The sequence below is a fragment of the Canariomyces notabilis genome (assembly GCF_033297395.1).
Source record: "Canariomyces notabilis strain CBS 508.74 unplaced genomic scaffold N656scaffold_19, whole genome shotgun sequence".
NCBI lineage: Eukaryota > Fungi > Ascomycota > Sordariomycetes > Sordariales > Chaetomiaceae > Canariomyces > Canariomyces notabilis.
In genome coordinates this window covers 491,001-516,974 of record NW_027041841.1, presented here as the reverse complement: position 1 = coordinate 516,974, position 25,974 = coordinate 491,001, and the positions used below count along the sequence as shown (strand labels likewise).

The following is a 25,974-nucleotide window of genomic DNA, read 5'->3' as shown; positions in this document are numbered from 1 at the left end:
CGTAGGGCAGGTCGGGCGCACCGGGCGCGGTGGAGATAGCTGGGGAATTGGACGCGGATGAACACCGAGGGCCTGGCCATTCATCTTGAGAGCATGCCGAATACCGGTACAGGACCATTGACGGAAACCACCCGACTCCGCCCGCACTGAACCTAGATCATGTCATCCCGAGGGAGGGGGTTGTCTGCTCGCTCTCCGAGTCGACACTCGGAGATGTCGACGATGGTTACACTGAGTACCTTTACAGCGTGGAGGTGGCCTGTTGTAAAGGACCAGGCGTAGCTGAATTCTGAGCTGAAGTTGCACAAATGAACAGACGAAGTGGACCGAGGATGATTTCTGTGGGTGGGACAGCACTTGTCCTTGAAAGGTAAGTAGTGGCCCAAGCTCCTGACGCTAGCCGCGCTCAGCGATTCCAAGTTTGTTCTTCTGCAGGCACTTCCGCTTTCCGCCACCCGCCAGCCCGGCGCACCACTGCGGTCGCTGTGGGAACCCCATGTTTGTCTTGCAGCGTGGCCCAATCGTGGCTTGCCAATCTCAATCATTCGACCGGCCTTCGCACAATCGCCGGATGAACGCCCGGACCTTGCAAGAGCTTGTGACTCAATAAAAAGGCAGATAACGGTCCCTTCCCTTCTCTCAGGTTCTCTTCTGTTGTGTTTCCACGAAATGCGAACTGCCTAGCAACGTCGATGAAACATTGAGACAAAACATTGAATAAACATTCGTCCCGTCCCATTCTTTGAGAGGTGGGTGCATAATAAATTGGGTCAACAACACAGCGTCCAACTTGCTTGCTGCACTAACCACCGATTCTGTCGAGACACATCAACGCGTCAGAATCTCCTCGCACTTCAATTCATCAACAAAGTCATCAAGCACTTCTCGGGCGTATTGCGGACGCTGTAGGTAGAGCCGTGAAGGCCCAGGAGCAGCTATGTTCGCCCAAGGCAAGCCCAAGGACCGGAGTTCGGGCCGGAAGGTGACGCCTCCGTCTCCTTCCTACATGACGAACGAACAATTCGGTATGTCTGGCTTTGGCGTCTCTCCAAAATAGGGATTGATAGCCCGGCCGGCTGCTGATGTTTACTGTACTCCAACAGCTGCATATCTCGCAGATCTGCGCAATCACCGAGTCAATAGGCCCGCCGGTGCCCGCCCGCCGCCCGCTTCGAAATACGAAGCCAGTGGCCGATCTTCCCTTGGGGCTGCCGCGCCTTCGCAAACATCACTGAACCATCAGCCAACGCACCAGCGTGCCCAGTCAGACATCAGCAGTGTCCCCCCGTCTGTCATCCGCCCGTCAATCTGTGGCAGTGTGGCGTCGAGATATTCAGCCAATAACCGCGGCAAGGATTATTATCCGGATCGGCCAGTACAGCCGTTGAAGCCATCAGAAGTCGTTCCTTCCGCAACCTACATTGAGCGCGGCCAGAGGTGGATGGAGAAGGAGGAAGCCTTCAGTTTAAGACAGGCGATGGAGGATATGGATCTCACGGAGCATGTAGGCCAGGGAAGAGGTGGCGACGAGGAGACGAGCGAGGATAAGCGCCTTTATGAAGCCGCTCTCAACGAGGCAGCCGAGTTGGTCTGGCAACACCAGAATCCCGGCAAGCTGCCTCAGCCGGGGGCGCCCTACAGATACCGACCTCACCTGCGCAAGAACAGCTATGCACATGCCCGCTCCGCCAGTGCAGGCCTGTACGGAAGCGATGTTGCGCCTACGGGACTTGCCCGTGATTCTACCTCGAGTTCAATATCATCTGGCGGTTCGGCTGAAGATACCCCCGTTGGCGGTCGGCCGTCGTTTTCCTCCTCTCGCCAGACTCCAGTTGTGGGCGAAACTCCTCGTGTGAGTTTCGACAATGCACGGAGCAATTCAGCCGAACCCCGTAGCTCCAAATCATACGGCGGCATCGGGAGCGCTCCACCTCCGGTTGCGGGAGGGCGGCGCAGGAGTAGCATGAAGAGGAACATTAGCGGTGAGGTCGATAAGCCCTTCTCTGGTGAACAGATATGGGAAGAGTCAGACGCCGACGTCTCAGGCGTTGTTCAGGGCTCGACAGAAGACAAGTCCAATCCGCTCGGACTCAAGCCAAAGAACCCCCTAAATAGGGTCCAGTTCGCCCCCAGCCGATCCCCTACAACGGATGCGTCCGCTGCCGCGACCGAGAAGCCCGTGTCCAAAACTGAGATACACCGAAACCCTCCATCCCAGACTCGCAACCCGCAGTACACTACTAATACACGCCTGACTCGGTTGCCTGTTGAGAACAGTGACGTACCCCGCAAGCACGGCATGGAGATTCGCAGCGAGGAGATTAGGCAAGCCACCAGCATGAAGCTGAAGGACCGCAGCCCCAAGCTTCCGACACCGTCTGCTGTCAGCGATAGCCCGGGTCGTCCTATCGTAAGCTTTGATAGAGATTGGAAGCCTTCAGAGGAGGCTACTGACGACAAGTCAGAAGAGTCCAGATTTGGGCGAGCCGGCAACCATCCCATCTGCCTCGTCCCAGGCGGGCTCCGCAACAAGCAGCCGGAGCAGCAGCAGCAGGAACAAGCCCAGGCGGTCCCTTCTATCGCTGTTACGGATAATTCTGCGGCCTCGCCATCGCCGTCGCCGTCACCGTCCCCGACGCGACGCTCAATGCAACCTCCGCCCGCTATTCAAGTAAACGGACCCTCCATCCCCGCCATTGCGGTGTCCGACTGTTCCTCATCTGTTCCCTCCATCACGGTCGAGTCGGACGGAGCGGGCGGCGGTCCCGCCATACCCGTCATTGTGACCCCTGATGACGACGCCTCGTCAACGACGGGTGGTTCCCGTCGCCCGCTGCCCACTCCCAAGAGCGGAGCCCCTCGAATTCGGCCGCCAGCACAACCCCGCACACCCCGGACAGCCCCAACAAGGCCGGTCCCCGGAAGCCGTGCGACCGCCTGCTGCCACGAGTGCGGCGACCCGATCGAGGGCCGGTTCGTGTCGCTAGCTGGCATGACGGAGCGGTTCCACCCGCACTGCTTCACGTGCTACGCCTGCGGCACCTCGCTGGAAGCCCTCGAGATCTCCCCCGAGCCGGACGATCACCGCGCGGCCCGCCTCGAGCGCATCGCGCGCCGCGCCAGGGGCGAGACCCTCCCCGAAGCTCCCGGGGAGACCATGGCCGAGGACGGCGACGACCGCCTGCGCTTCTACTGCCACCTCGACTGGCACGAGCTGTTCGCGCCGCGCTGCAAGCACTGCAAGACGCCCATCATGGGCGAGCACGTCGTGGCGCTGGGCGCGCATTGGCATTCCGGCCACTTCTTTTGTGCCGAGTGCGGCGACCCCTTTGAGAAGGGCATGACACACATCGAGAAGGACGGGTACGCGTGGTGTGTGAGCTGCCAGACCAAGCGTACCGAGAGGAGGGCGCCCAAGTGTCGCCGGTGCAGGACTGCCGTTATTGGGCAGTACATTCGCGCTCTGGGCGGCGAGTGGCATGACGAGTGCTTTCGTTGTAAGACCTGTGGAGGTGGGTTTGATGATGGGCAGATTTTCCCCATGGAGGGTCGTGGTGCGCCGGGGGAGACGGTCGTTCTGTGCACCAAGTGCATGGAGAAGGAGTTGAAGGCCTGAAGGGGGTTACCTACATGTGTACGGGTATTGGAGGCTGGTAGGATGGGATGGGATGGGAAGGCATTGCGGAGTGTTAGGCGTTATTGTCGGCTTGTGTAGCGTGTACTGAGTTTGATGATTGTTAGGTACCCTGTGGCACTTGACTCTGTACTGTGTAAACCTCGTTGATCCTTCTGCATTGATGTGAGTGACGGCGGATATGATAAATCCCTCGTTAAGTCAGAACAAGTGCGGTGTCTTCTGCCCGCGCCCCATCCGAGGCAAAGGGACCCAAATCAGAACCACAATCCGATGGACGACATTAGAGATCAACACTGAAATGCCGTAGGTGTTTAATTCACCTATGTGCCAAAGTACCTGCTCCGAAATTGCGCCAGGACCTCCTTGCTGGCAAGGAGCGCAGCGAACAAGATCCTTTGTAATGCATACCACAAACCAACCCCTTGGTACCCCTCCAGCCAAGCAAACCGATGATCTCTGATCCGGCCCAAACCCAAACCACGACGTTCTGGTGGTTCGACAGCCTTGTACGGCTCTGTCTAGTCCACGACGGACGCCCTTCTTCCTCAAACCAGCTCGGAACGATTCCGCCTACGTCTACTTCCCCCGACGCCTGATTAGCATCCGCCAACCTGTTCCTGATGCACCTCTAGCGTATCGCCATCTTGCATTTCGAGCTGGGAGCAAACAATATATTAGCAATGGGCTCCACGATTGGAAAGAACGGATGGGGGAAGAGATGGCAAAAGGTAGGTAGTTGGTTCATGGGTGTTAAGTGGGAGACTCACGGTATCCGGGGTATCGCCCGGCTGCACGCGCTGGCCCTCGAAGAGGAACCGGACCGAGTTGAGCGACTTGCCCTGCCTCTCGCAGAACGCCGTCATGAGCTTCTCCAGCTTGGTGCTGCGCTTGATCTTGAAAAACACCTCGTTGTTGTTGTCCGTCACCTTGATGTTGAGGTGCTCGGGCGCGCCGGGAGCGTCCGCGCCCACGCCGGGCTGGCCAGGGCTTCCGTTCTCGGCGTGGTCTGCCATGGCGGATTTTCTCGAGGGAAGCGAGATAATTTATTGGGTATTTTGGTGCGGTCGTCGTCGCCGAAGTGGGTAGGATCGTGAAGTTTAGTGTTGTGAAGGAGAGTGTACTGAGCTACGCTGAAGAAGAGTGGCGTTTCGTTTGGTCAGAGACAGTCGCGTGAAGGGAGCCAAGACCGGTTTAAATCAAGTCGGTCTGTGATATTGACGGGTTGGCAGGAGCGACACACTCACTTGAAAAGTTGTAGACTTCTAAAGGACGAAGGTGTTCTCTTTTTGGACGAGGAAATTTGCGAGGTGACGCCTGCTGGGATGGTTCTGGATAATTATCGATCGCGGGGTCAGACCGGCGATGAAGATTGAGGTGGGATGGTCGGTTGTGGCGGGGAGCGGTGGCACCCTGGCGTGGTGGGGTTGAGTGAACAAGCCGAGAGAGCCTTAATCCCAGGTCTGGGTTAGTTGCGAATGGGTAAATTTAGCCCGCGCAAAGGCTGAGATAGAAAGGAGGCGAGCTAACTGTAGAGTAGAAGAAGGTTGAAGGGTGAAGGTCCAGCTCAACCGCCTCAAGAGTCAGGACTTGACAAACACCGGCAATAAAAAGAACCTACCTACGGAGGTACACATCCAATGTGGGTATACTGCACACGGCTTCACCTCGACGTTAACTCCCCAAATCGTGAGTGCCCGGATTTTGCGCAGCACAATGGAAGGATGCCTACGTTGTTGGACGATCAAGTAGTGTAGGTCTTGAGTCCACAACCAGGCAGTGAGCGCTGGGACCTAGAGGGATATTGTATCTACAACCACAAAGCTCGTAAGAGAGATGCCCTTATAGGTAGGTTGCCTACATTATCTGCTCATAACACCCAACTTGAGTCTAAAGCAGTCTTGACCTACCGCTGAATGATTGCTAGAGTACCTTAACCACTGTTTTCTAATCGGACAAGGAGACCTAGGCCCAGAATATTTGCAGGGTTTCCATCTGACATCATAATTCCCAGCACTCACCACACTCAGGCACACAATGCAACACTCCTGACCACCTTACAGAAACATGATAGCTCACCCAGCACCAATTGCAAAAAGAGCTGTCTGTGCAAGGAGGTTTAGTCACGACCTTGGCTTCTGGTACTTGAATAGGTTACACCTGCGGCAATGGTAAGTGATGAGATACAATGCCTTCAATCCCATACTTATGACCGAAAAGTCTGACTTGGTTTTTATCCTTAGGCGCTCGAGCAGGACCTCAAAAGCAACCCGCCATGCCATCCCCGTGCGGTTCGTCTGATAAGTCCAAAGCCTAGTTGTATTCATGCTGACGTGTTTGCTTGATTTCCCCAGTGTGCTATTCAAGGTGAGTTCCGACTTCTGATAACAGCGGTAACTCCATGCGCCAGAAGCACGTGTATTTACACCAGCCGTCAGACTGCTTGACCAGGAACGGGTATAACGAGGACAAGTGTTCCAAGCTCGTCGATGCCCTATACGAGTGTTGCCAGGCATTCTATGAGAGGAACGGTAACGATGCAGTGACGGCCAGCTGCCCCAAGGCGGAGCTGTTGCGGTTGAAAATGGAGCAGAGGAGAAAGGGCATTCGTTGAAGGTGAAGGGCATGTATCACACATCCAGATATGTCCACCTGCATGACCCCGAAAGGCGTCAGGCAACTTCAAAGGAGGGTGCTGGATTTCCTCTAGGCGATCATTGAGCGCGCGTGAGGCCCCGTGGACCTGAACAAGCACTGATGGTCTTGTTCCGAGACTCTAATATGAATGCCTTTTGACATTGATGAGAAAAGAGGAAAAGGTTCAGAAATTTTGGCACCAAACGAAGCTTTTTAGTTTCCCTGTCGGCGGAGCAGGTGGGGCAACCTTGGGCCTTGCACGACTGCTGGGGCCAATCAGCGGCTGGTGCTTTAACAGGCCAGCCTAATCCTTCCACAGGAGCTTCGTGGTGTTGGCGCTCATCGCAGCAATTGATTGGCACCCTCGACACCTCAGAATTTCGAGCCGCATCGACGCGACCCGCGCTCTGGACAAACCAAGATCAGCTCGGCTTCCGTGGTGGACTGTGACTAGACCTCGCGAATTTACAAAGAAGCACGATTTGTAATCCATTGGCTGTTGAGGGAAGCGGCGATCGATTTCGAGGATGCGGTAGAGGGCCAATCGATTTTATCGAAGCGCCAGGCCTCTCCTCAAGTTTATATCTGGCTCGGCCGACTCGAGAATACCCAACGTCACCTGCCTAAGCCCAAATCGATTCCGCTCAGCCAGCCTACTTGAGCAACATGGCGCCGTCATTCGTGGGTTGATCAACGCTCTATCTGCTCAATCAACAGAGGTGGTGCTAACCGTTTTCCTAAACCAGGACTTCACGGCCTCAGATGCGAGCTCCCGCTCGCCTAGCCCTGCTCAAGGTTGGCCAATCCCTGGAAATGAGCTGGAACCCCACGCGTCCATGTCGCTCACTGTCTTCCCAGAGCCTTCGGTTGACGAGATAGCGGATTTGGAGGCTACTTACCAAGAGAGCTCCATTCAGCTCGGAGAAGAAGTCGATTACTTCGCAGCCCAACTCGATCGCTACACCACCGACCCCAAAGGCTCACCCGCAGAGCAGCGCGCTCAATTATTCAAGCTCCTCGATGTTTACCATACCTACACACGGAAGAGGGCGGACCGGCTGCGTGAGCGCCAATCTCGGCAACGGTCGTTGCGGAGGGGGAGTTGGCAAAGGGCAGGATCGGCTGAGATGGACATCGACGAAGCCGACAATGGCGGCGCGGATGCCAGTTTGGAAGAGGCGCAACGCGTGGAAGAGGAGGCGCAGACATGGGACCTTCTACGGAGGATTCTGCCACTGCGATACCGCGATACGTCAGCCGTGCAACATTTGTTGAATCATGACGCCCGGTCCCAGTCGCGGAGGAAGTGGTGGAACGAGTTTTTATTGTCCGACTCACTCGCCCGCGAAAGGAAAATCGTGCTCGAGTGGCTGCAGAACAGTGCGAGCCACGGGCCATCCATTGATGAAATTGTGAGCGAGCTCCAACAGAATGCTGAGCGCGGAGACATACTCGGACACGGTTGGCTCCATACCCGCCACAAAATCAAGCTGCAAAAGAGCGTCAATGGGTACCAAGGCGTCCTGGACCCAAACGATTCCGCTGCCGCCGAATCACATCTCGGCTCAAACACTCTTATCACCCAACTTGACCCGGACGCTCTCACCCGTCAGGGGCGCAAACTGGAGCCCCAGGACGAGTATTTCGAACGCGCTATCTGGCTGGGCTGCTTTGAGATGCTTCGCCGGGGCTGCTCCATGTCCGAGATCAGGGAGTGGTGCGCCGTGAGAACGGAAATGTGGAGAGCCGCTTCCATCTCACCGCTGCCGCTCTCAAATCCCGAGGACGAAGAGCAATCAGCGTTTGACCCAAGTTCCCTGATTTTATGGAGGCGTATGTGCTATGCTACAGCTCGCGAGGGTGGGACAAGCGACTATGATCGCGCCGTTCACGGGCTGCTTGCGGGTGACATTACAAGCGTCGAGAAGGTGTGCAAATCATGGGATGACTTCCTGTTTGCCAATTATAATGCCCTTCTCAGGACACAGTTCGACTCTCATCTCATCAAGCATGCCAGTGGGGAGGCCGCAAAGGTTGCTCAACAGTACCCGGCGTTCAATGCAGTCTTGCATCACGGCGATCCCATGACTGCCGTCAAACGCCTCCTTACTTCACTTGAGAAGGATGAGAGGACGAGCAATGAGGCACTACGAACGACAAAGGCGCTACAAGGCGCCATCCTTGCAAATGAAGTCGATCGACACCTCTTCCATCAAGGTTTAGTGCTCTCCCGGCTTGCCAATAAGAAGGACAAGTCGAAGCTGCTCCCCGAGGTTGTATTACCGACTTTTGAGGGCTTCAACCCGAAGAAATACTTTGGTTTGGGTGACCACGATGGCATACGGATATTGGCCCACGTTCTCATCATAGTCTCAGCTCTCGACCGCCTGAAGGGTTTCACGATTGATACCGGTCCTTTGCAGGCCCGGCACCGAGCGGCAGAGCACCTCATTGCTGCTTATATCAGCTATCTGCGCCTCGCTAAACTCGAGGACCTGATACCGGTGTACTGCTCTAAGTTGAATGGTGCTCGAATGTACGAGACATTGAGCAGAAATCTTATTCATATTGATGACAATGATTCACGCATTCACCAGCTTACCATCATGCGAAAGCTGGGTATTGATCTGGCCGAATTTGTCAAGCGTCAGCCCGAGCTCTACTTGGAGGACGTTCAGGATAAGGCGCTGAGCTGCGAGGCCAAGGGGAGATTCAAGATTCTTGAAGATGGACCATTAACACTCAAGTACGGCCGAATTGTCAAGCCGGATTTCTTTGGAGAGGATGCAGAATTTGTCGACAGTGAGGACGACGGCATCATCCGCTCTATGGAATGGCTCATGCTGGTTCCGGACTTGTTTGAGGAGACCTGCATGTACACCATCCGGGTCTACAAGTACTTTTTGAGTGTGTAGCCCCAACCAGCCCATGTTTTAGGATGTGAGTACTGACCATTGGAAAAGAACGCATGCGCCTGCGCGCCGCTCGCGCATTCAGCGAACGCGTCCCGGGCCGCGAAATCATTAGGACAAAGACGCCTATCCCCGTCCGGGACCCGAGCGAGGATTCTGGGCCGGGCTGGTTCGACGACTTCGCAAACGCTGACTTCCCCGCCGAGTTCTTGGCGAGTTGCAGGCTACCCAAGGACAAGCTGATTACGCTGGTGCGGAATATGTGGGAGTTTGAGTGTCTTGTCCGTGCTCTCGATTCGATGGAGACCCTTTCTTCGTTGGCTGGGCTCAGTAGGGAGTATGTTTACCCCCCTCCGCATTGCTTACCGGGACTGGTTCTGGCGTTCGGACTATAAGCTAACCTAGCCGCCCATCATCAGGGAGTCCAGCACGTCGCGCGAGATGTGGCAGCACACCAGCCAAGAGGTGCGCGCGGCCAAGGCATGCATGCAGCCCGTCCTCAAGAACTGGCTGTTGGTATCCAACCAGCGTAAGCACGAACTGACCTTACATGCTGGGATTGAGCTTATGGAGGCTGACGGTGCAGCGCTAGCCGACAAGGATTTCTTCGAGCTCCGCGAGGCGTACATCCCAGAGACGGTGTTGGCTTATATCAGCTGCCTGCATTTTGCAGGCACATCGCTCTCGCGTGATAACCTTCTCGAATGCATGGAGCTGGCCGCCGCGATTGCGGAGAAGGGCTCGGATGTGGCCCAAGAGTTCATGAGGTGCAACAGGATGAAGGAGTTGCTTGAGGCCTTCACGTCCTGCAGCAAGGCCTTGGCCATCTGGACCAGCGACAAAAAGGGTGCACAAAACAACTCCAAGAAGATCAGAGAGATGGGTTGGTACGTACTACTACTACCGGTCCCTTCGCTTGCTGGCTTATGACTAACAGCTGGGCTAGGTCAAGGGAGTTGTGGACGATCAAGCCATGAGGCTGCACAGGACGGGGCTAGGTTGAAGGTCATATGGTTGGAGAGTAGCTTGTGTTTCCGGCCTGAAGCTTCTGGATCATGAGCATAGAAGCTGGAGAACTCGATCTCCTTGCTGTACTGCTTGCTGCCGGCAGTACCGGGTTTAGCATGGGACGAAGATGAGGGACTTCAGAAAGGAGCCATATCCTCCCCTTGCGGAGCATATGTCTCCAACAGCAGGCAGCACACGGATGTTACTGGTGCCTGTTTCAGTTCCGGGCAGACTTAGGCGTTAAGGTGCCAGGAGGTGATGGGCTAGGCTATGGACTCTCAGACAATGAACGGTTGTATCTCTAGTAGTCTGGTTAGTAGGCACCTGGGCAATGACTTTAGGCCTGGCCTTTTGGCAAGTCACGGTCATTCATTGCCTGGAAACGGCCCTGGTTGACCATCGGGTATTTCTGTCGAGTCTACGGGAATGCAACAACCGCTGCGCAGCAGTTAGACAACTTCTTCGAAACGCGCCCCTCAAGACTTCTTGGTGGCAGCCACGGATCCAAACCACCATTCTCAGTCACCTTCCAGGACGTATACCCAACATCACAAAGTCAGCCGGCTTATGGAAGGTCTCCATTGAGCGACCGACAGACGGGTTGGTCTTGTTGCATCTGTGCTTACTCTAAATATTGTAACCTTAGAACTTCAAAGGAACTCCACAAGGGTTGACCACTTCTCTCAGGGTCACGGAGTTCTTACCTTTGGTCGAGCAGACCCGTTCAGCCATTGGAGTCCAGATGTATCGGAGGTAAAAGGTCTTTTGGCAATGTCAATGTGTTCCTGTATTGTAGAAGATAAGAGATGTCGTTGAAATGTAAGGTGCTGGCCTTATGGCAACTGCATATAGGTGTACAATGGATGTTTACCCTTTGGGTGAGCAGGCCCGTTCATCTACGGGAGGCAGGCGTCCTCGAGAAGGAAGGCTGGGTCTGGTGACCTCCCAGCCTCCTCCCGGACTCCACTTGGAACCTACCTGGGGCAATTCCCAGAAAGAAGCGGCGATACCCCTTTGCGGCATCTTCCAGGAAACCATTGGCCTTCGTAGCTGATGGGCAGGTCTTGATTGCGCTGATAGGCCGCATTCAGATACATGTAGATGTAAGGGTGACAGGACACACACGGCTCACGTCAGGAGGATCGCTTTAGCCTCGTCAACGAAGTTTTTTTTGAGTGCGTCTTCGATGACAAGCTGGGGAGGATCTTCCTCTTACTCTCGGCGACTGGATATTGTCCTCTTAGCGGTAGGCGGTAGCCTTCATCTTGAGGCACCTGTTCTTCGTCAAAGAGAATGCGTCTCCGCGACTGTCGTGCAGCGTGCTGACGGTTTCCAATTTCGGATGATTAGACGGCGGGCTTGTCATCACTGACAGAACCGCAGAGAAGATGTTCGCAGGACCTGCCTTGCTACTGTCTGTAACCCAAGTTACGTCCTTGCCGACCTTCATATCAGAGGTGTCATAGAGCTCAGCTGGCCTCGACTCTTGTGCCATCAGGAAATGGTTCGCCAGGCCGAAATCCCCAAGTTGGAAGTGGTAGCGGCCTCCAGGGGATTTAGAGTTGTACTTCCAAAGGATGTTCTGCGGCTTTCTAGGTTAACATCCCGATGAATGTACCCCTTGGCGGCGAGGTAGTTCAGGGCTCTCAGCATTTGCTCTAGGGGTGGTTTGAAACTTGAAAATAGCTCTGTTTCTGGATTGAACACGGATCACTCTGCTGAGGTAGGAGGGAGGTGGCTTTCACCGTGACTGCCTACTACTACCGTTCTACCACTCCTACCCGGTGGGGGGTGATATTAGGATGAGGGACTTGGCTTATACACCCATTGCCTCCTCACGACTCCCATTTATTACTCTGCGGTGCCTAAGGATTCTTGGTTACCCTAGCCTCTCTCGTTCGTTCAAGAACCCCCAAGCGCCTCCTGCTGTTACCCTTACATAGCTTTTCGAACATTGGCTGAGCTAGGAGTGAGGACCAGAAAGATGGCGCAGCTATGCATGTAATTTGCTTTGTCTCATCATCACATCTTACAAGCCCCTGTCTAACTGGGCCATTGGGGTATTATCATCTGGAGATAGAGTACAGTAGCCAGCAGGAAACCGCAGATTCCGTAAATTCGGAGACGGTTCGAAGACCGTTCCGCCCACTGCATTATGCAATGTCAATGTTGAGGATCCTAATATCTTCTACCGGCTTCTCCTTGTATGTCTTGACATTCTCAATTCTATGAATAACGTCCAGCCCCTGCACGGCGCGCCCGAATATGGTGTGCTTGTTGTCCAGCCAAGGCTGGGGCGGCGGCGTTAGCAATTACTCAACCTCTTCGCAAGGGTATATTACTGGAAGGAAAGGGTCTTACCGTCTTCTCCGTAGTGATAAAAAATTGGCTTCCGTTGGTATTGGGCCCGGCGTTGGCCATGCTGACAGTGTACGGCTTGTCGTGTTTCAAGCTGCTGAACTCGTCTTCAAACTCTTTCCCCCAGATACTTTCGCCGCCCGTACCGTCGCCCAGGGGGTCTCCACCCTGTATCATGAACTTGCGGATCACGCGGTGGAATATGGTGTTGTTGTAATACCCGCGCCTCGAGTGCGTCACAAAGTTTTCCACAGCCTTTGGTGCGGCGTCGGGAAAGAGCCGGATGTGGATATCGCCGTAGGTGGTGTGTATAATGGCCGCCGTTCCCGTCTCGGCTACCTTCTTGGGCTCGGTCTTCTTCGGTCCCAGCACGGTTGGTTTTTCGTTCTGGACGTCCCTCGTAGACTTGGATATTTCCTCCTCGTTGGTAAACATGTAAAAGCGGACCTTGCCCACACCTGTTGCAAACAAAATCGGATCCCTCGTCTCGGACTCCTGCAAAAGCGGGTTATTTGACGCAGCCATGGCGACGGTTGTCACGCCTTTTTTCTGGGGTTGGCCTTGGTACAGCGCCACAGCTAATGGGCGGAAATTCTCCTCTTTCCCATATACCTTGACGACTTCGTCCGTGTACGTATTTAGCACTTTGACCCCTATATAGGAGCCGAACAGGATAAAATGGCCTGACTCGTCAAAGACGAGATTGACCTTTTCGCGGAGGGCTGGAGAATCGATTTCCCGCTCCTGCGCCAATCGACGGCCAAACTCAACCGAGTCCAATTTCTGAAGCGCAGTCCCAGCTTGCTGCATTTCTTCCATCAGACCCAGTGATTCATCGTATGTCCGCTGAAGCTTTGCAGAGACAAAGTCGAAAATGCGGATCTTGCGGTCCGGAAAGGAGAAGGTAGCGAATTTGCTCCCATCAGGCGAGAATGTAATCGAAGTCGGCACGGACTGGGCCTTCTTGAACTCAAAGAGATTGGTCGAGCTTTTGTACTGGAAAACGCTGTCGGGTTTCTCATACGAACCCCCTGGACGCCAGTATTCGACCATGCCGCCCTCGTCCACCGACACCACGCAGTCGTATCTGTCATTGAATGCCATAAGAGACACGGAACTCCGATGTAGGCCGGTAATTCTGTGGATGGGTTCCTGGTTCTCGCCCCTGCCGTCGTAGAGGCGGATGCTTGGCTTCGGTTCACTGTCGGAAACGGCCAACAGAGGTAAAGAGGCTCCCCTCTTGTGCACCCAACACACGCAGCGCGGCACAAAGTCAAGCTGGACAACGGTCAGAAGGTCAAACGTGACTACGTCAAACAGCTTGACCGTCTTGTCCACGCCCGCCGTCGCAAAGCTCCGGCCATCCTGACTGCAAGAAACGGACCGGATCTCGCCCTGGTGTGCCTTGAACTCCTTGACGAACTCAATGTTCTCGGCGACCTTCTTCCAGAACTTGACGACGCCGTCGACCGATGTAGTGATGAGAAAGTCGGTAAGCGGGGTCATGGTGAGGAAGGAGAGCTGCTCCTTGTGCATCAGGCTCTTGGAATAACGGCCCGACTTGGGGAGTGCCGATATGTAGAGATCCTCGTAAGGAAGAACGCGACGTTTCTTCTTGGGAGCCTCCGAGGGCAACTGAGGGCCCATGTCATCGTCCGAAGAGCTCTCTAAGGACCGGGAGTTGTGTTAGTGGTTAGTGAACGGGTGCTTCGAGCTTCGTCTGAGAGGTTGGGACCTACCGGAGCCATCATTGCCTGTGAACTCGGCATGACTGCGTTTATTCGATTTGGCGTCGTCATCGTTGCTCGCGTCGGCCATCGTCGAATACAGTATCTCTGTTAGCCTTGAGGTCGTCGCAAGTTCAACATCTTCTTGAACCGCGTCTCGAAAATGTACGTCAGGTACGGAGCAGCTGGTCCACTTTCTTGGCGCATGGCCAGATGCTGCGGGAAGTGGGCCTCGCCGAGATTGCCCCACCTACTAATCAGGTACAAAGTACGTACTCTCCACGGAGTACACAGGAAGCCCCGACGACCGCAAGTTTACATATATCGACCTCGGTTTGCTTTGGACTGGACGACTCTCAGAGTCTCCTTAATCAGCATACTAGCTAGGCTGAGCAGATAGTATTCTTCCTGTTTAGTCTGGTGTCACGACCTCGGACTGACATTTTGTCTTCCAGTGTGATGAGGTTGTTGAAAGTTACAATTGTATCCGTATCCTTACATATACATATGGCACTGAACGGGCTATGTAGAACTAAAAGCTTTGCAGAGGGTCAAGAAATATGGAAACTGGACATCCAACTTCGGACCCGGGAACATTTACCACAGTATAGCTCTATGACAGTCGTCAAAAGCCAAATTGTATGTACCTCACGCATCCGCTTCGAAGAGATAAACGAGGTAAATATGGCGTGGGACTTAATCAAGTTCATTTGTTATGGCTTACTTGCTGGGTGGTAAAATAAGCGATTTGGACAAAGCAATTGGTATCAAGTCTTTCAACTTGGAAGGTGCCCCAGACCATACAAGTGGCCTGCTTCTTGCATGTGTCTGCAACAGAAGCGAGCCGTCTTTGCTTTCAGGTCCTAGTACTTCGTACTGATACCCCACATTGACTCACTGTTTGCCCCTCCATCTCTGAGGGCAGCTTTTTGACCGCCACTGCTGAAAGGAAAAAAAGATTCACTGCAGCAATTTCTGTCTTCCAGCATCTGCGTTTCCTTAGAGCGGGTCCTTGGAACCGAGGCACTTTCTTTCCGTATCAATTGGGCTGGCTTTTGGCTGGGATACATCGAAAAGGCCGAAAAACAAAAATCCGCACACTCACCATGTCTGTAGGTTAAGCCCTCGTCTTGAACCTTGTCGCCCTTGGTCGTAACTGACACACTGCGATGCATAGTCGTTCTACATCGAGAACAAGAATGTGGGCAACAAGGCCGAGAGTGAAGACTGGAGGGGTAAGCAACCCGTTCCGCAGCCCCACGGGGATTCTCGGCGACCACTGACACAGGACTAGTTCGTGGCTACAACCCGCTGACGCCGCCCGACCTCCTGCAACACGAAATCCCCCAAACGGCCCAGTCGAAGCAAACCGTCCTGCAGGGACGCGAGGAAGCCGTCGCAATCATTAACGGGGTCGACGAGAAACAGCGTCTGCTTGTGGTTATTGGACCGTGTTCGATCCACGACCCCCAGGCTGCGCTCGAGTATTGCGACCTGCTGCTGAAGGAGAAAGAAAAGCACAAAGATGAGCTGTTGATTGTGATGCGCTCATACCTTGAGAAGCCGCGCACAACGGTGGGATGGAAGGGCCTGATTAATGACCCGGACATTGACAACAGCTTCAAGATCAACAAAGGGCTGCGATTGAGCCGGCAACTCTTCGTCGATCTCACCTCCAAGGGCATGCCCATCGCCAGCGAGATGCTCGACACCATCAGCCCCCAGTTCCTGGCTGATCTGCTCAGCGTCGGGGCCGTCGGCGCCCGGACCACAGAGAGTCAGCTTCATCGCGAACTGGCCAGCGGCCTGAGCTTCCCTGTTGGTTTCAAGAACGGCACAGACGGTAGCCTCACCGTCGCCGTCGACGCCATTGGGGCCGTTAGACACCCGCATCACTTCTTGTCAGTGACGAAGCCTGGCGTGGTTGCCATAGTGGGGACAGTCGGCAACGAAGACTGCTTTGTGATTCTGCGCGGGGGCACCAAGGGCACCAACTATGACGCGCAGAGCATTGCAGAGGCCAAGGCAGCGCTACAGAAGTCCGGACTCCGGCAGCGGCTCATGGTGGACTGCAGCCACGGCAACTCGCTCAAGAACCACAAGAATCAGCCCAAGGTTGCGGCGACGCTTGCCGAACAAATCGAGAAGGGCGAGGAGGGAATCATGGGCGTCATGATTGAGAGCAACATCAACGAGGGTGAGTCGCTTTCCAGCGCGGCGATTGAATGTCGAAATCGTTTCTGACTTTTTGCGCACACAGGCAACCAGAAGGTCCCCAAGGAGGGTAAGGCGGGGCTCAAGTACGGTGTCAGCATCACCGACGCCTGCATCGGCTGGCAAGACACGGTCGAGGTTCTAGATATGCTCGCAAAGGCCGTAAAGAGGCGGAGGGAAGTGCTGAGCCAAAACGGGACCACTGAAACGGCCTAGACACATGCCAGGCAGGCAGGCAAACTCTGCGAGGTCATACTTATTTTCTGTAAATATTTGATAAACCAGCGTTCGTGGCCGAGGCAATGTTTTATTGATTGAATAGCTGCAAGCTGCAGGTTGAAGTGACGAGGGGATCCTCAGTGGCGTAGAGGATGGTGTCCGAAGCCATTGGTCCATTGACATGATTCATCCTGGAGTCCACCGCATTGGCGTTGATATGATGGATTCAAGTTCTTTTGCACAGAGGTTGTAGTCTGAGGATGAAGTAGAGCTCCAGGTCGAACCGTTGGGGGAGAGTCGAGTCGGGTTCGGTCGGTTATGCCCGGCCCGGCCCAACCTGGAAAGCAGCCGGCCGGAAAATCAATCGGCCGTGGGAAGTTCGAGCAGCCCAGATCACGCAGCAGAGCTTGATTGGCCAGCCAATGGGATGGCCCGAGTTCCTAAGAATCCCGAATCTGAGAAACCTGACCTGGAACGACCTCGACCCAGCTCGAGCCTCCAACCTCAAAACACCGACGGTGGCAGTCAATTGCTTGTCAGACCGACCGACGACACATTCTTAAGCTCCGCAAGGCGTGCCGACCATGCTGGCGAGGTCCTGCCTGCGTGCAACGCGCGCATTCGCCGGCGCGAGAAATGGCGCCGTGCAAATTACAAAGGTACGCTGCGATTTGTACGATTTTCTGTCAATGCAACTTGGAAGCAGCTCGGGAAGACCGACGACCACCGGTTGACGACGATCCCGCCTCGCCCAATTGCGTATCGCCAATTATGCCCTTCCCATTGAGAAACTGCAAGGAAAATGCCTTCAAAATGCCTCTCGAAGCTAACGTCTTCAGCGCGCTGCTTCTTCCTCGAGCTCCGGGTCGACCGCCGAATCGCCGCTCCGGTTAAACATCGCCGCCGCCGCCTCTACCGCTGTCGCCGCCGGCTCAATTGCCTGGTACTATCACCTCTACGGACCTAATGCCGACGCCATGACCCCTGCTGAGGAAGGGTGAGTGCCACTCCGATGTTGGGCCATCCTCCCCGGTGGACCGAGGCTGCTCGTCGCCATTGAGGCATTATTCAGTCGATCCGGTTGCCGTGGGGGAGGATGGAGAAAAGGAACGAATAGCAAGCTTACTCTGGACACAGTCTGCACCCTACCCACTACCCCTGGGTTCACCAGCAGTGGTTCAAGACATTTGACCATCAGGCGTAAGCTCCCATCTGCTCAACAAACCTGTTGCATCGGTCGCTCACAGGAAACCGCTGCAGGCTCCGGAGAGGCTTCCAGGTATACCGGGAAGTCTGCGCCTCGTGCCACTCGCTCAGTAGAGTGCCCTACCGCGCCCTTGTCGGCACCATCCTGACCGTCGACGAAGCCAAGGCGCTGGCCGAGGAGAACGAGTACGACACGGAGCCCAACGACCAGGGCGAGATTGAGAAGCGGCCCGGCAAGCTGTCCGACTATCTCCCGGCTCCCTACAAGAACGACGAGGCTGCCCGCTTCGCCAACAACGGCGCCCTCCCCCCGGATCTGAGCCTGATCGTCAAGGCCCGCCACGGGGGCTGCGACTACATCTTCTCCCTCCTGACCGGCTACCCCGATGAGCCCCCTGCCGGCGCGCAGGTCGGTGCTGGCCTCAACTTCAACCCTTACTTCCCCGGCACCGGCATCGCCATGGCGCGCGTCCTGTACGATGGCCTGGTTGAGTACGAGGACGGCACGCCGGCATCGACGTCGCAGATGGCCAAGGATGTGGTTGAGTTTCTGAACTGGGCGGCCGAGCCCGAGATGGACGACCGGAAGAAGATGGGCATGAAGGTATTGGTCGTCACGTCGGTTCTATTTGCCTTGAGCGTCTGGGTCAAGCGGTACAAGTGGGCGTGGATCAAGTCGAGACAGATCGTCTATGACCCACCCAAGGACGTTCGCCATTAAGTGCTAGGCGAGGGTGCAGCAGTTATGACCGCTTGGCCTTTCTCTATATGCATGTACCATATACCGCAAAGGTCTCCTCGTTTCTGTGTAAAGCGTAGTCGAAAAGGAAAGACAGAAAGATCCTCTTAGGTGAAGAGCGCAGTGAAGGGAGGTCGGTGGGGTGGGGAGGGTGGACTGTAAATCAATTGTCTCGGTCTCAATACATCTAGACTTTCTCCTTGTCGTCAAGAAGCTGCATTTCTTCATCGCCGCTTGCTCATGTCGGATGTTCCGAGCGCGTCGGTCGCACTTATCTGTATTCGTGGAAAGTTGACCCATCGCGGCTAACCTCTCTTTACATAAACGTTTAACAATTCCACCTTCATGGCTATCGATGTTCACAACCCGCACCGGCATCATTTCACCATTTAGCAGATGCTAGGGATCACATAAAGACCCGCTTATGCCAATGGGCTGAATCTTCGAAATAACAATCTGCCCCTCACCACCAAATCTATCATGGCAGATTCATCATGCCGTACTCAACAAACACAACGCCAAAGCTGGCCAAACAGGTGCCCGCCGGCCAGCTACTCTCCGGTTTTGATATTTGCGATGAAGAGACCAGGAATTTCCTCTCCTCCCTCATCGACTCGCGTCAGGCGCCGCAGGCAGAAGTGGACGACCTGCTGAAGCTCAGTCTGATGCGCGGCGTTGAGGAATGGGATATGCTATTTGAGCGCGCCAGGTCTCTCCAGAACAAGCACAGAGCGTCAATACAGGACGACAGCGGCAGTTACGGGTCGCGTGTGGTCGAAACAAGCTTGGTGCCGTTTCTTGAAGAGGCCCTCACTGGTCGTCCCGCGCAGTTGCTCGAAGATGGCGCGCTGGGCCAGAAGAAGAAGGGGAACGAGAACGAGAAGCCCGTGGCGGGCAACTCTAAGAGGGGAGGTAAATCCGGCTTGAGTTTGAAGAGGAGGAGAGGAACTGGTAAACAAGTGTCGCACTTTTGGGGTGAGCCCGGGGAGACGAGCGAGAAGACTCGGTCGAGGAAACAGGCTGCAGATGCTCCTTTCACTACTGGTACTGCTCATAGGCGGGATCTCAGTCAGGATGTCACCGATGCCAAACAGCGGAACTGGGACAGCGATAGGGAGAGGAAAGCATCTGCAGGCGACTGCCTCGCCGTGCCAGAGACGCGAACCACCACGATCACACAGGCCGCACCGCCCGGAGTCGCAGAGACATTTGAGAGCAAAACTGAACCATCCTTGGACCCGTACCTGGACGAAAATCGAAGCTACTCCCCGGCGGCCAGGCCGGCGCTGTCCAACGGGACTTGCTGCTCCAACAGTCCTCTCCTCAGCCGAGAGACAACCCGGCCAGTCAAGGCACGAGGAACCTCCAAATCGCCCTTCTTCAACAGCAGCAGCGCATTAACCCCGTCTCGGGAAAAACTACCACAACTCCCCGTTCCCGCAACAACAACACCACCACCGTTATTACAACCAACCAAGAAAAAACCCCGCCCCCAAGGGTGTACAGTCTCCCGCCTGCCCTTCCCCCCGCTTTCCGCCCCAAACTTCGGCCTAATCCAGGAAGAACTCTGGGACAAGCCCTTCCAGCTTCTCATCGCCGTGACATTGCTGATCAGGACCTCGGGAAAGGCCGCGATTCCCGTGTTTCGGCAGCTGGTTGAGCGGTTCCCCACCCCTGAATCTCTGGTCGATGACGACAGTAATAACAACGCTAGCGAAGAGCTTGTGAGCCTGCTCCGCCCGCTTGGCTTGGGAGTCAACCGCACGGCTGCTATTCAACGGTATGCACGTACTTGGATTGCTAGGCCGCCTAGTAGGTTTGTTAGGTATGTGGTGAGGAATTATCCTAGGCAGGGGGATGGGAGGAGGTTTAGGGAGGAGGAGGAGTTTGGGGCGGAGGATTTGGAACGGCAATTTGATGGGAGTGATGCTGGTGATGATGACGGTATGAAGAAAGAGGAAGTACTTGATGCCGTGGCGGATGCGCGTGCCAGAGCGCTCGGCTGTGCCTGGGAGATTGGACACCTCACGCGCGGGCCCTACGCGCTCGACTCGTGGCGCATCTTTTGCCGGGACGTGCTACTTGGCCGCGCGGAGCACTGGACGGGTTGGGACGGCAAGGGCAATTGTCGGCCTGGGTTTCAGCCTGAGTGGATGCGGGTGTTGCCTAGGGACAAGGAGCTGAGGGCGTTATTGCGCTGGATGTGGTAGGTACTACCTATTCCTTGTCCTTTTTTACTTCAGGGTCCTACAGTACATCCATGGTGGGAGGGTTTCTCCATGGCTACGGTTGGCGGGCTGCTGCTACGCAGGCAAGGGCGTCTGCTTGATACTGTGCAATACTTGAAGTTGCCTCGGGGAAGGGAAGCTGTGCTGAGATTGACCACGGAAGCTAACTTGGTCGGCAGGATGCGCGAAGGTTGGGAATGGGACCCTCGGACAGGCGAGCGTGAACCACTCCGTGACGATATGCGGATGGCCGTGGAGATGGGACGGGTTGGCTATGACGACTTGGGGAACCTGGTGATTCTTGATGAGGAGACAGAAGGTGTTGAATAGTCCTTGCTGTCTGCTAAATTTAAACAAAGCAGCCATTTCCTCAGGACTACTGGAGAAGCCAGGAGAGCTGACTTGTGTTATGGTCAGGCTCTCTTCTGATTCTCGGAGGGGCTATTCTCGCGGTCACTTCCGTGTGCTATTTCCCTGGACATCTTATGTGACACCGGTAAAGTCCTGACGAATACGCAGTAACGAGTGTTTTGGATCACCAGTCTCTGGAAATCTACCTTCATGACAGCACATAGGCAAGAAAGAAGGGATGCTGGAGGTAAGTGTTACGGAACTGAGTGCAATGACCGTTGCGCAACACCACCAAAAGATGGACCGTTGCTCGACTTGCTGTCGAACAACCGGATTGCAGTCCATATGCCTATGTCATTCCATGACAGTAAGGTTATTCTAATGTAATTTACCTGGAAACTACAGTCTTGTGGGAAGATCCTGTTAAGAACACATGAGACTCAAACTAAGTAATATGGTTTGAGGGCCATGGGAGGGAGAAACTGGGGGTTCTTCGATCCGATGTTTACACCCGGGGGGGGGGGTGTATATAGTCAAGTTCCAACACAGGTTCTGCCAAGTTAGCCTCACCACGGGACTTTGGTGCCGTGGCCGAGTGGAATATCAGCTAACTAGAAATCGTCTTGCACGGTTTCGTAACAGCCGGGAGGCCGAGAGTTCGACTATCCTCGCCGACGATTTGTCGTTGGACTTTTCGAGGGGTCAGACCTCCCTAGCGAGAACGGCTGCGATCTTTATGCCGTTTTTTTCTACTAGCCTTTTCACTGTTTGGTTCCTTTCCTTTCTTTTCTGTTTCTCTTCCATTCTCATTTTGATGATGCTGACAGCAAAGCTCCTGCTCATCATGCTGTATACCTTTTATACCTGCCCTGATGGAGCCGACCACGACTGGCCGGTCCATAAATGTTGGTAACAACGCACTGCGGCTGCTCCGGCGATGGCGGATTGCGCATCCAGCCCAGTGGAGTACCCCTGCCGTTGTCTGATTCCGGTTCGCCTATCTCGATACTGGTCTGCACATAGACTCTGGAAGACGTAGACGGGAGACGCGTGAGAGGTCGTTCCGCAACTGAAGCCTGTCCTTCCGAGGCGCGGGCAAGCCGTTCACCGGGGAACAAAGAATCCGAGAGCGCATAGGAATCCACGGTTCTGGGCAGGGAACGACGCCGCTGACGACGCTCAGCCCGCCATGCTTCAGCCTCGGCCGCCAATCTCTGTTCCCACTCGTCCTTGGCAGGCGAACCTCGCACGAGCGGCCCCAGGGTTGCCGCGCATCCAGCAATGATGCCGAGTGAAGTTTCCACAATGCTCCAGAAGGCGACGCCACTGTCGGATTGTGAGTTGTCAGGCCATATCCTGCCACGGCTGCTCCATGGAGTACACCTACTCGGTCTGGTCCAGAAAGTCCGGTGATAAAATAGGTATGAATCTGACGTACGGTATGCGGACTGTTATGGCGACCCCAGCGCTGTGATTCTCGCGGTCAACTGGCGCCATCTAGCATGGCTCGAGGGATTTGGCTTACAGAATTCCCATGCTGAGCAACACGCAAATGCCAATCTTTGTTCTCTTATTGCGCTTGATGCCCCATAGCACAACCCCTGGGAGGGTGGCCAGGGTATAGTCGGTCAGGGCACTCATGATGCTGTGTGCAATGGTTGCTCGGGGGACTATATCATGATCGATGCTGGTGTAATCTGTGTCAGCTTCGCCATCGTCCCAGTCCTGTGAGGTCCAGGGCTCAGGTCCCCCTCCAAGTTCGTATGAGATACATACCAGTATCCTCGCCGCCCATCAAAGACCTGCTCGTAGAAAAACATGGGCGGATTGCATTGGAACATAATGATGAAGAAATATACGGTTGACAGGGTCCAGATGAATGTGAGGCTAGCGTAGATGGTGAGCTGGTGTGCCTTGGCGACGACTATGCGCAACAGAAACAGTGCGATAGAGGTGCGAATGAGAGCCGACAGCGGTGTGTATATGACCTCGCACAGGAACCACACGCGCAGAGCAACGCTTCTTGCAGCTATGAGATCGGTTTTGGCCTGACTACTTGCGCAAACAATACCCCATAACGTCAGGCCAGCTTGTACAGTATAGAGGACCTGCCAGCCAGGTTAGACACCCAGACTCGGGATCAGGAGGTAGGGGGAATACATGCCACGGATGTAAACATCAACGAGTCGTGTAGGGACACCTGTTTCACGATCAGAGTTCTTACAACGACCCTGAGAAATACGAAAACCCAGACAAGAACCAGAAAGACAATCTGGGCAACAAAGAGCCTCGTTGTTCGAGGGTCGAGGTATTCGAGGGCTCCAGCCATTTCTTTCCAGGTCATAGAACCAACAGGTAGCAAATCACGATGTGCTGGGCCGGGCCGGAGAGAAGGGAGTGAATGTTGAGCATCCTGAGCGCTCAACGAAGACGGGACGACTTGGCTGCCATACATATTGCGCTTTGCAGCGACTCGAGACCTGATGGCAGCCCCTTAGCTACAGGACGCCAACCGCCCCGACTACTAGAGATCAGACTGGTCGCAGGAGCCCGGCGAGGAGCATCTCTTGGCAACGACCGACCACCGATCCCTGACCATTCCGGATCACCTAGTTCTGCGGTAAAGGGGGCGGCTACGGTCAGTTCAGCATAAGCCTGGCGCCGGAGGAGAACGGACTTGGAGAAGTCCATGATATTTGACGCAGGCCCTGCCGATGCTGAACCTACGGAGTTACCAATTGGCTGCATCTCGGCGAAGAGTTGAGTCTGTGCGGTTGATGAGCGATGATGGGCCAACGAGCCTCATACAGGAATGCTTGGGTTGAGATAGCTCGCAGTGGAGTCAAGGACATGGAGAGGAGAAAGGAGACAGTAATAGTAGCAACCACAATTTGATGTCGTCTCAAGGCTCGCCTCGACTTCCCAACAGGGCCGCGTTGCGCTAATGCAGCCCCAAATAAACGTTGGGCGAATGTGTGAGATCGATCGGATATCCGGTGTGAAGATTGGATTGTTTGTGGGGAGGAGGGAAGTCGCAGGTTGTACCCAATGTCGTCATTGATCCCAACACTTGGGATTCAATGACGACGGAGCTCTCCCATGTTGACTATGTCATAGCGCCCGCAAGCAAATAGATAAAAGCTAGTAGGATACAAATCATACGAGACCACATTGATCATTGAGAGCATCAAAACTGCTTACTGTTCTGAATCCCAAACTTAGCAGGAAACTCTGACAAGCAGCACACTCACAATGACGTCCAAATCTCAGTTCGAGAGTGGTGAGTCGTGCACCGTACCGTTACGCAAGTGCCTTAGTATGCTGAGAATATACACGTGAAAAGGCCACAAGATCCCCGTGTCGGGACAGGACTTCCCGGGCAAGGAGGGCAAAATGCCCAACCCGCAGCCCCTTTTCGACGAGATCCCTACCGACGATGGCAAAAGCCAAAAGTACAAGCCGGCGGGCAAGCTGAAGGGGAAGAACGCCATCATCACAGGCGGCGATTCGGGCATCGGCCGGGCAACCGCCATTCTGTTCGCCATGGAGGGCGCCAACTCGCTCATTGCCTACCTGCCCGAGGAAGAAGACGACGCCCAGGATACCAAGAAGCGCGTGGAGGCCTACGGCCAGCAATGCCATCTTGTATCCACCGACCTTCGAGACCGTGAGAACTGCAAAAAGGTGGTCGACGAAGCGGTCAAGGTCTTCAACGGCAAGATCGATATCCTGTTCAACAATGCGGCCTACCAGATGGCGGTCGACGACATCAGCCAGCTCTCCGAGTAAGAGCTCCGCCAGGACCACAACCCGACATGGCGTGCTAATGGAATGATGACAGGGACCAGTGGCTGCAAACCTTCAACACCAACATCCACCCGTACTTTTACATGGCCAAGTATTCGCTGCCGCACATGTCGCGCGGCAGCACCATTATCAACAACGCCAGCATCAACGCCTACGTCGGGCGGCCCGATTTGCTCGACTACACGTCGACCAAGGGCGCCATCGTGTCCTTCACGCGCGGGCTGAGCAACCAGCAGATCGGCAAGGGCATCCGCGTCAACGCCGTCGCCCCCGGCCCGGTGTGGACCCCGCTGATCCCCTCCACCATGACCGAGGACGCCCAGAAGCAGTTCACCAGCCCCATGGGCCGGCCAGCTCGTATGTATTTCTTACTCATGCATCGCAAGTGTGAGCAAGACTGACACAGGACTGTGCTGTTTTTCCAGAGCCGAGCGAGATCGCCACGTGCGTCGTCTTTTTAGCTTCGTCTGACAGTTCTTGCATCAGCGGGCAGACGATCCATTGCAACGGCGGGACTATTGTTAACGGTTAGGCAATGAGTAGTAGTGCTGGAGTTTGTTGGGAAGGCATTGGCGACGTTAAGGAAGGAGCTGGCGTAGGGTCGATTTGTTGTACTGTATCCGTATGCAGTCGCTGACTAGAATGAGCCTGTGGAATACTCCGTACCACCTACTACAATAGCTCAACGGCATGGAGCGAGTGGCATGGCTGAATAAAAACAGAAATGAATATGGCCTCGGCTAAGGCGCTTGTGTTGAGGATTAGGATTGGCAGCGGCAGTTGGCAGTTTGATTGATTGATTGATTGATGAAGCTGTAGAGCTCAAGGGCGGGTACGAGATACGGAGGTACAAGTACCTGTGTAGCCCCGTGTCATCCGCTGCTATCTGAGCCCATCAAATAGCACATGGATGCCCCACACAATATCAAAACAT

The 25,974-nt window shown here is 54.9% G+C and overlaps 10 protein-coding genes across 10 annotated transcripts; 7 read left to right on the top strand and 3 right to left on the bottom strand.

Annotated features, from left to right (window-relative positions):
• Positions 1 to 704: 704 nt before the first annotated feature.
• On the top strand, positions 705 to 3,967 carry N656DRAFT_213886 (uncharacterized protein). Its single transcript, XM_064808912.1, has 3 exons — positions 705 to 749; positions 824 to 1,025; positions 1,104 to 3,967. The coding sequence occupies exons 2-3, from the start codon at positions 938 to 940 to the stop codon at positions 3,614 to 3,616; spliced, it is 2,601 nt and encodes an 866-aa protein (XP_064668139.1). The 5' UTR covers positions 705 to 749; positions 824 to 937; the 3' UTR covers positions 3,617 to 3,967.
• Positions 3,968 to 4,233: 266 nt separating this feature from the next.
• On the bottom strand, positions 4,234 to 4,650 carry N656DRAFT_713972 (ubiquitin-like protein; the record flags this gene model as incomplete). Its single annotated transcript, XM_064811931.1, has 2 exons — positions 4,234 to 4,293; positions 4,405 to 4,650. The coding sequence occupies 2 exons, from the start codon at positions 4,648 to 4,650 to the stop codon at positions 4,234 to 4,236; spliced, it is 306 nt and encodes a 101-aa protein (XP_064668138.1).
• A 915-nt stretch (positions 4,651 to 5,565) lies between these two features.
• On the top strand, positions 5,566 to 6,426 carry N656DRAFT_781807 (DUF1903-domain-containing protein). The gene has a single exon (XM_064815648.1). The coding sequence runs from the start codon at positions 6,036 to 6,038 to the stop codon at positions 6,246 to 6,248; it is 213 nt and encodes a 70-aa protein (XP_064668137.1). The 5' UTR covers positions 5,566 to 6,035; the 3' UTR covers positions 6,249 to 6,426.
• A 681-nt stretch (positions 6,427 to 7,107) lies between these two features.
• N656DRAFT_800076 (uncharacterized protein) lies at positions 7,108 to 10,160 on the top strand (the record flags this gene model as incomplete). The annotated part of the gene is made up of 5 exons (XM_064817964.1): positions 7,108 to 9,178; positions 9,235 to 9,520; positions 9,603 to 9,712; positions 9,776 to 10,070; positions 10,130 to 10,160. 5 exons carry the CDS (start codon positions 7,108 to 7,110, stop codon positions 10,158 to 10,160), a joined length of 2,793 nt encoding a protein of 930 aa, XP_064668136.1.
• A 1,924-nt stretch (positions 10,161 to 12,084) lies between these two features.
• N656DRAFT_781805 (uncharacterized protein) lies at positions 12,085 to 14,478 on the bottom strand. The gene is made up of 3 exons (XM_064815647.1): positions 14,289 to 14,478; positions 12,553 to 14,216; positions 12,085 to 12,482 (listed from the first exon to the last, which is right to left on the bottom strand). The coding sequence occupies exons 1-3, from the start codon at positions 14,365 to 14,367 to the stop codon at positions 12,345 to 12,347; spliced, it is 1,881 nt and encodes a 626-aa protein (XP_064668135.1). The 5' UTR covers positions 14,368 to 14,478; the 3' UTR covers positions 12,085 to 12,344.
• A 358-nt stretch (positions 14,479 to 14,836) lies between these two features.
• N656DRAFT_838432 (3-deoxy-7-phosphoheptulonate synthase) lies at positions 14,837 to 16,987 on the top strand (the record flags this gene model as incomplete). Its single annotated transcript, XM_064818857.1, has 4 exons — positions 14,837 to 14,881; positions 15,454 to 15,511; positions 15,571 to 16,473; positions 16,537 to 16,987. 4 exons carry the CDS (start codon positions 14,837 to 14,839, stop codon positions 16,704 to 16,706), a joined length of 1,176 nt encoding a protein of 391 aa, XP_064668134.1. The 3' UTR covers positions 16,707 to 16,987.
• Positions 16,988 to 17,143: 156 nt separating this feature from the next.
• N656DRAFT_781804 (putative cytochrome c protein) lies at positions 17,144 to 18,673 on the top strand. Its single transcript, XM_064815646.1, has 4 exons — positions 17,144 to 17,368; positions 17,549 to 17,706; positions 17,847 to 17,909; positions 17,970 to 18,673. The coding sequence occupies exons 1-4, from the start codon at positions 17,294 to 17,296 to the stop codon at positions 18,634 to 18,636; spliced, it is 963 nt and encodes a 320-aa protein (XP_064668133.1). The 5' UTR covers positions 17,144 to 17,293; the 3' UTR covers positions 18,637 to 18,673.
• Positions 18,674 to 19,148: 475 nt separating this feature from the next.
• On the top strand, positions 19,149 to 21,422 carry N656DRAFT_757525 (uncharacterized protein; the record flags this gene model as incomplete). The annotated part of the gene is made up of 4 exons (XM_064813149.1): positions 19,149 to 19,424; positions 19,560 to 19,730; positions 19,836 to 20,860; positions 21,062 to 21,422. 4 exons carry the CDS (start codon positions 19,149 to 19,151, stop codon positions 21,210 to 21,212), a joined length of 1,623 nt encoding a protein of 540 aa, XP_064668132.1. The 3' UTR covers positions 21,213 to 21,422.
• A 653-nt stretch (positions 21,423 to 22,075) lies between these two features.
• N656DRAFT_713644 (uncharacterized protein) lies at positions 22,076 to 23,562 on the bottom strand (the record flags this gene model as incomplete). Its single annotated transcript, XM_064811910.1, has 5 exons — positions 22,076 to 22,559; positions 22,621 to 22,701; positions 22,759 to 22,920; positions 23,010 to 23,341; positions 23,401 to 23,562. The coding sequence occupies 5 exons, from the start codon at positions 23,560 to 23,562 to the stop codon at positions 22,076 to 22,078; spliced, it is 1,221 nt and encodes a 406-aa protein (XP_064668131.1).
• Positions 23,563 to 24,435: 873 nt separating this feature from the next.
• On the top strand, positions 24,436 to 25,957 carry N656DRAFT_781798 (NAD(P)-binding protein). The gene is made up of 4 exons (XM_064815645.1): positions 24,436 to 24,513; positions 24,577 to 25,018; positions 25,075 to 25,397; positions 25,466 to 25,957. The coding sequence occupies exons 1-4, from the start codon at positions 24,486 to 24,488 to the stop codon at positions 25,570 to 25,572; spliced, it is 900 nt and encodes a 299-aa protein (XP_064668130.1). The 5' UTR covers positions 24,436 to 24,485; the 3' UTR covers positions 25,573 to 25,957.
• The last annotated feature ends 17 nt before the right edge of the window (positions 25,958 to 25,974 follow it).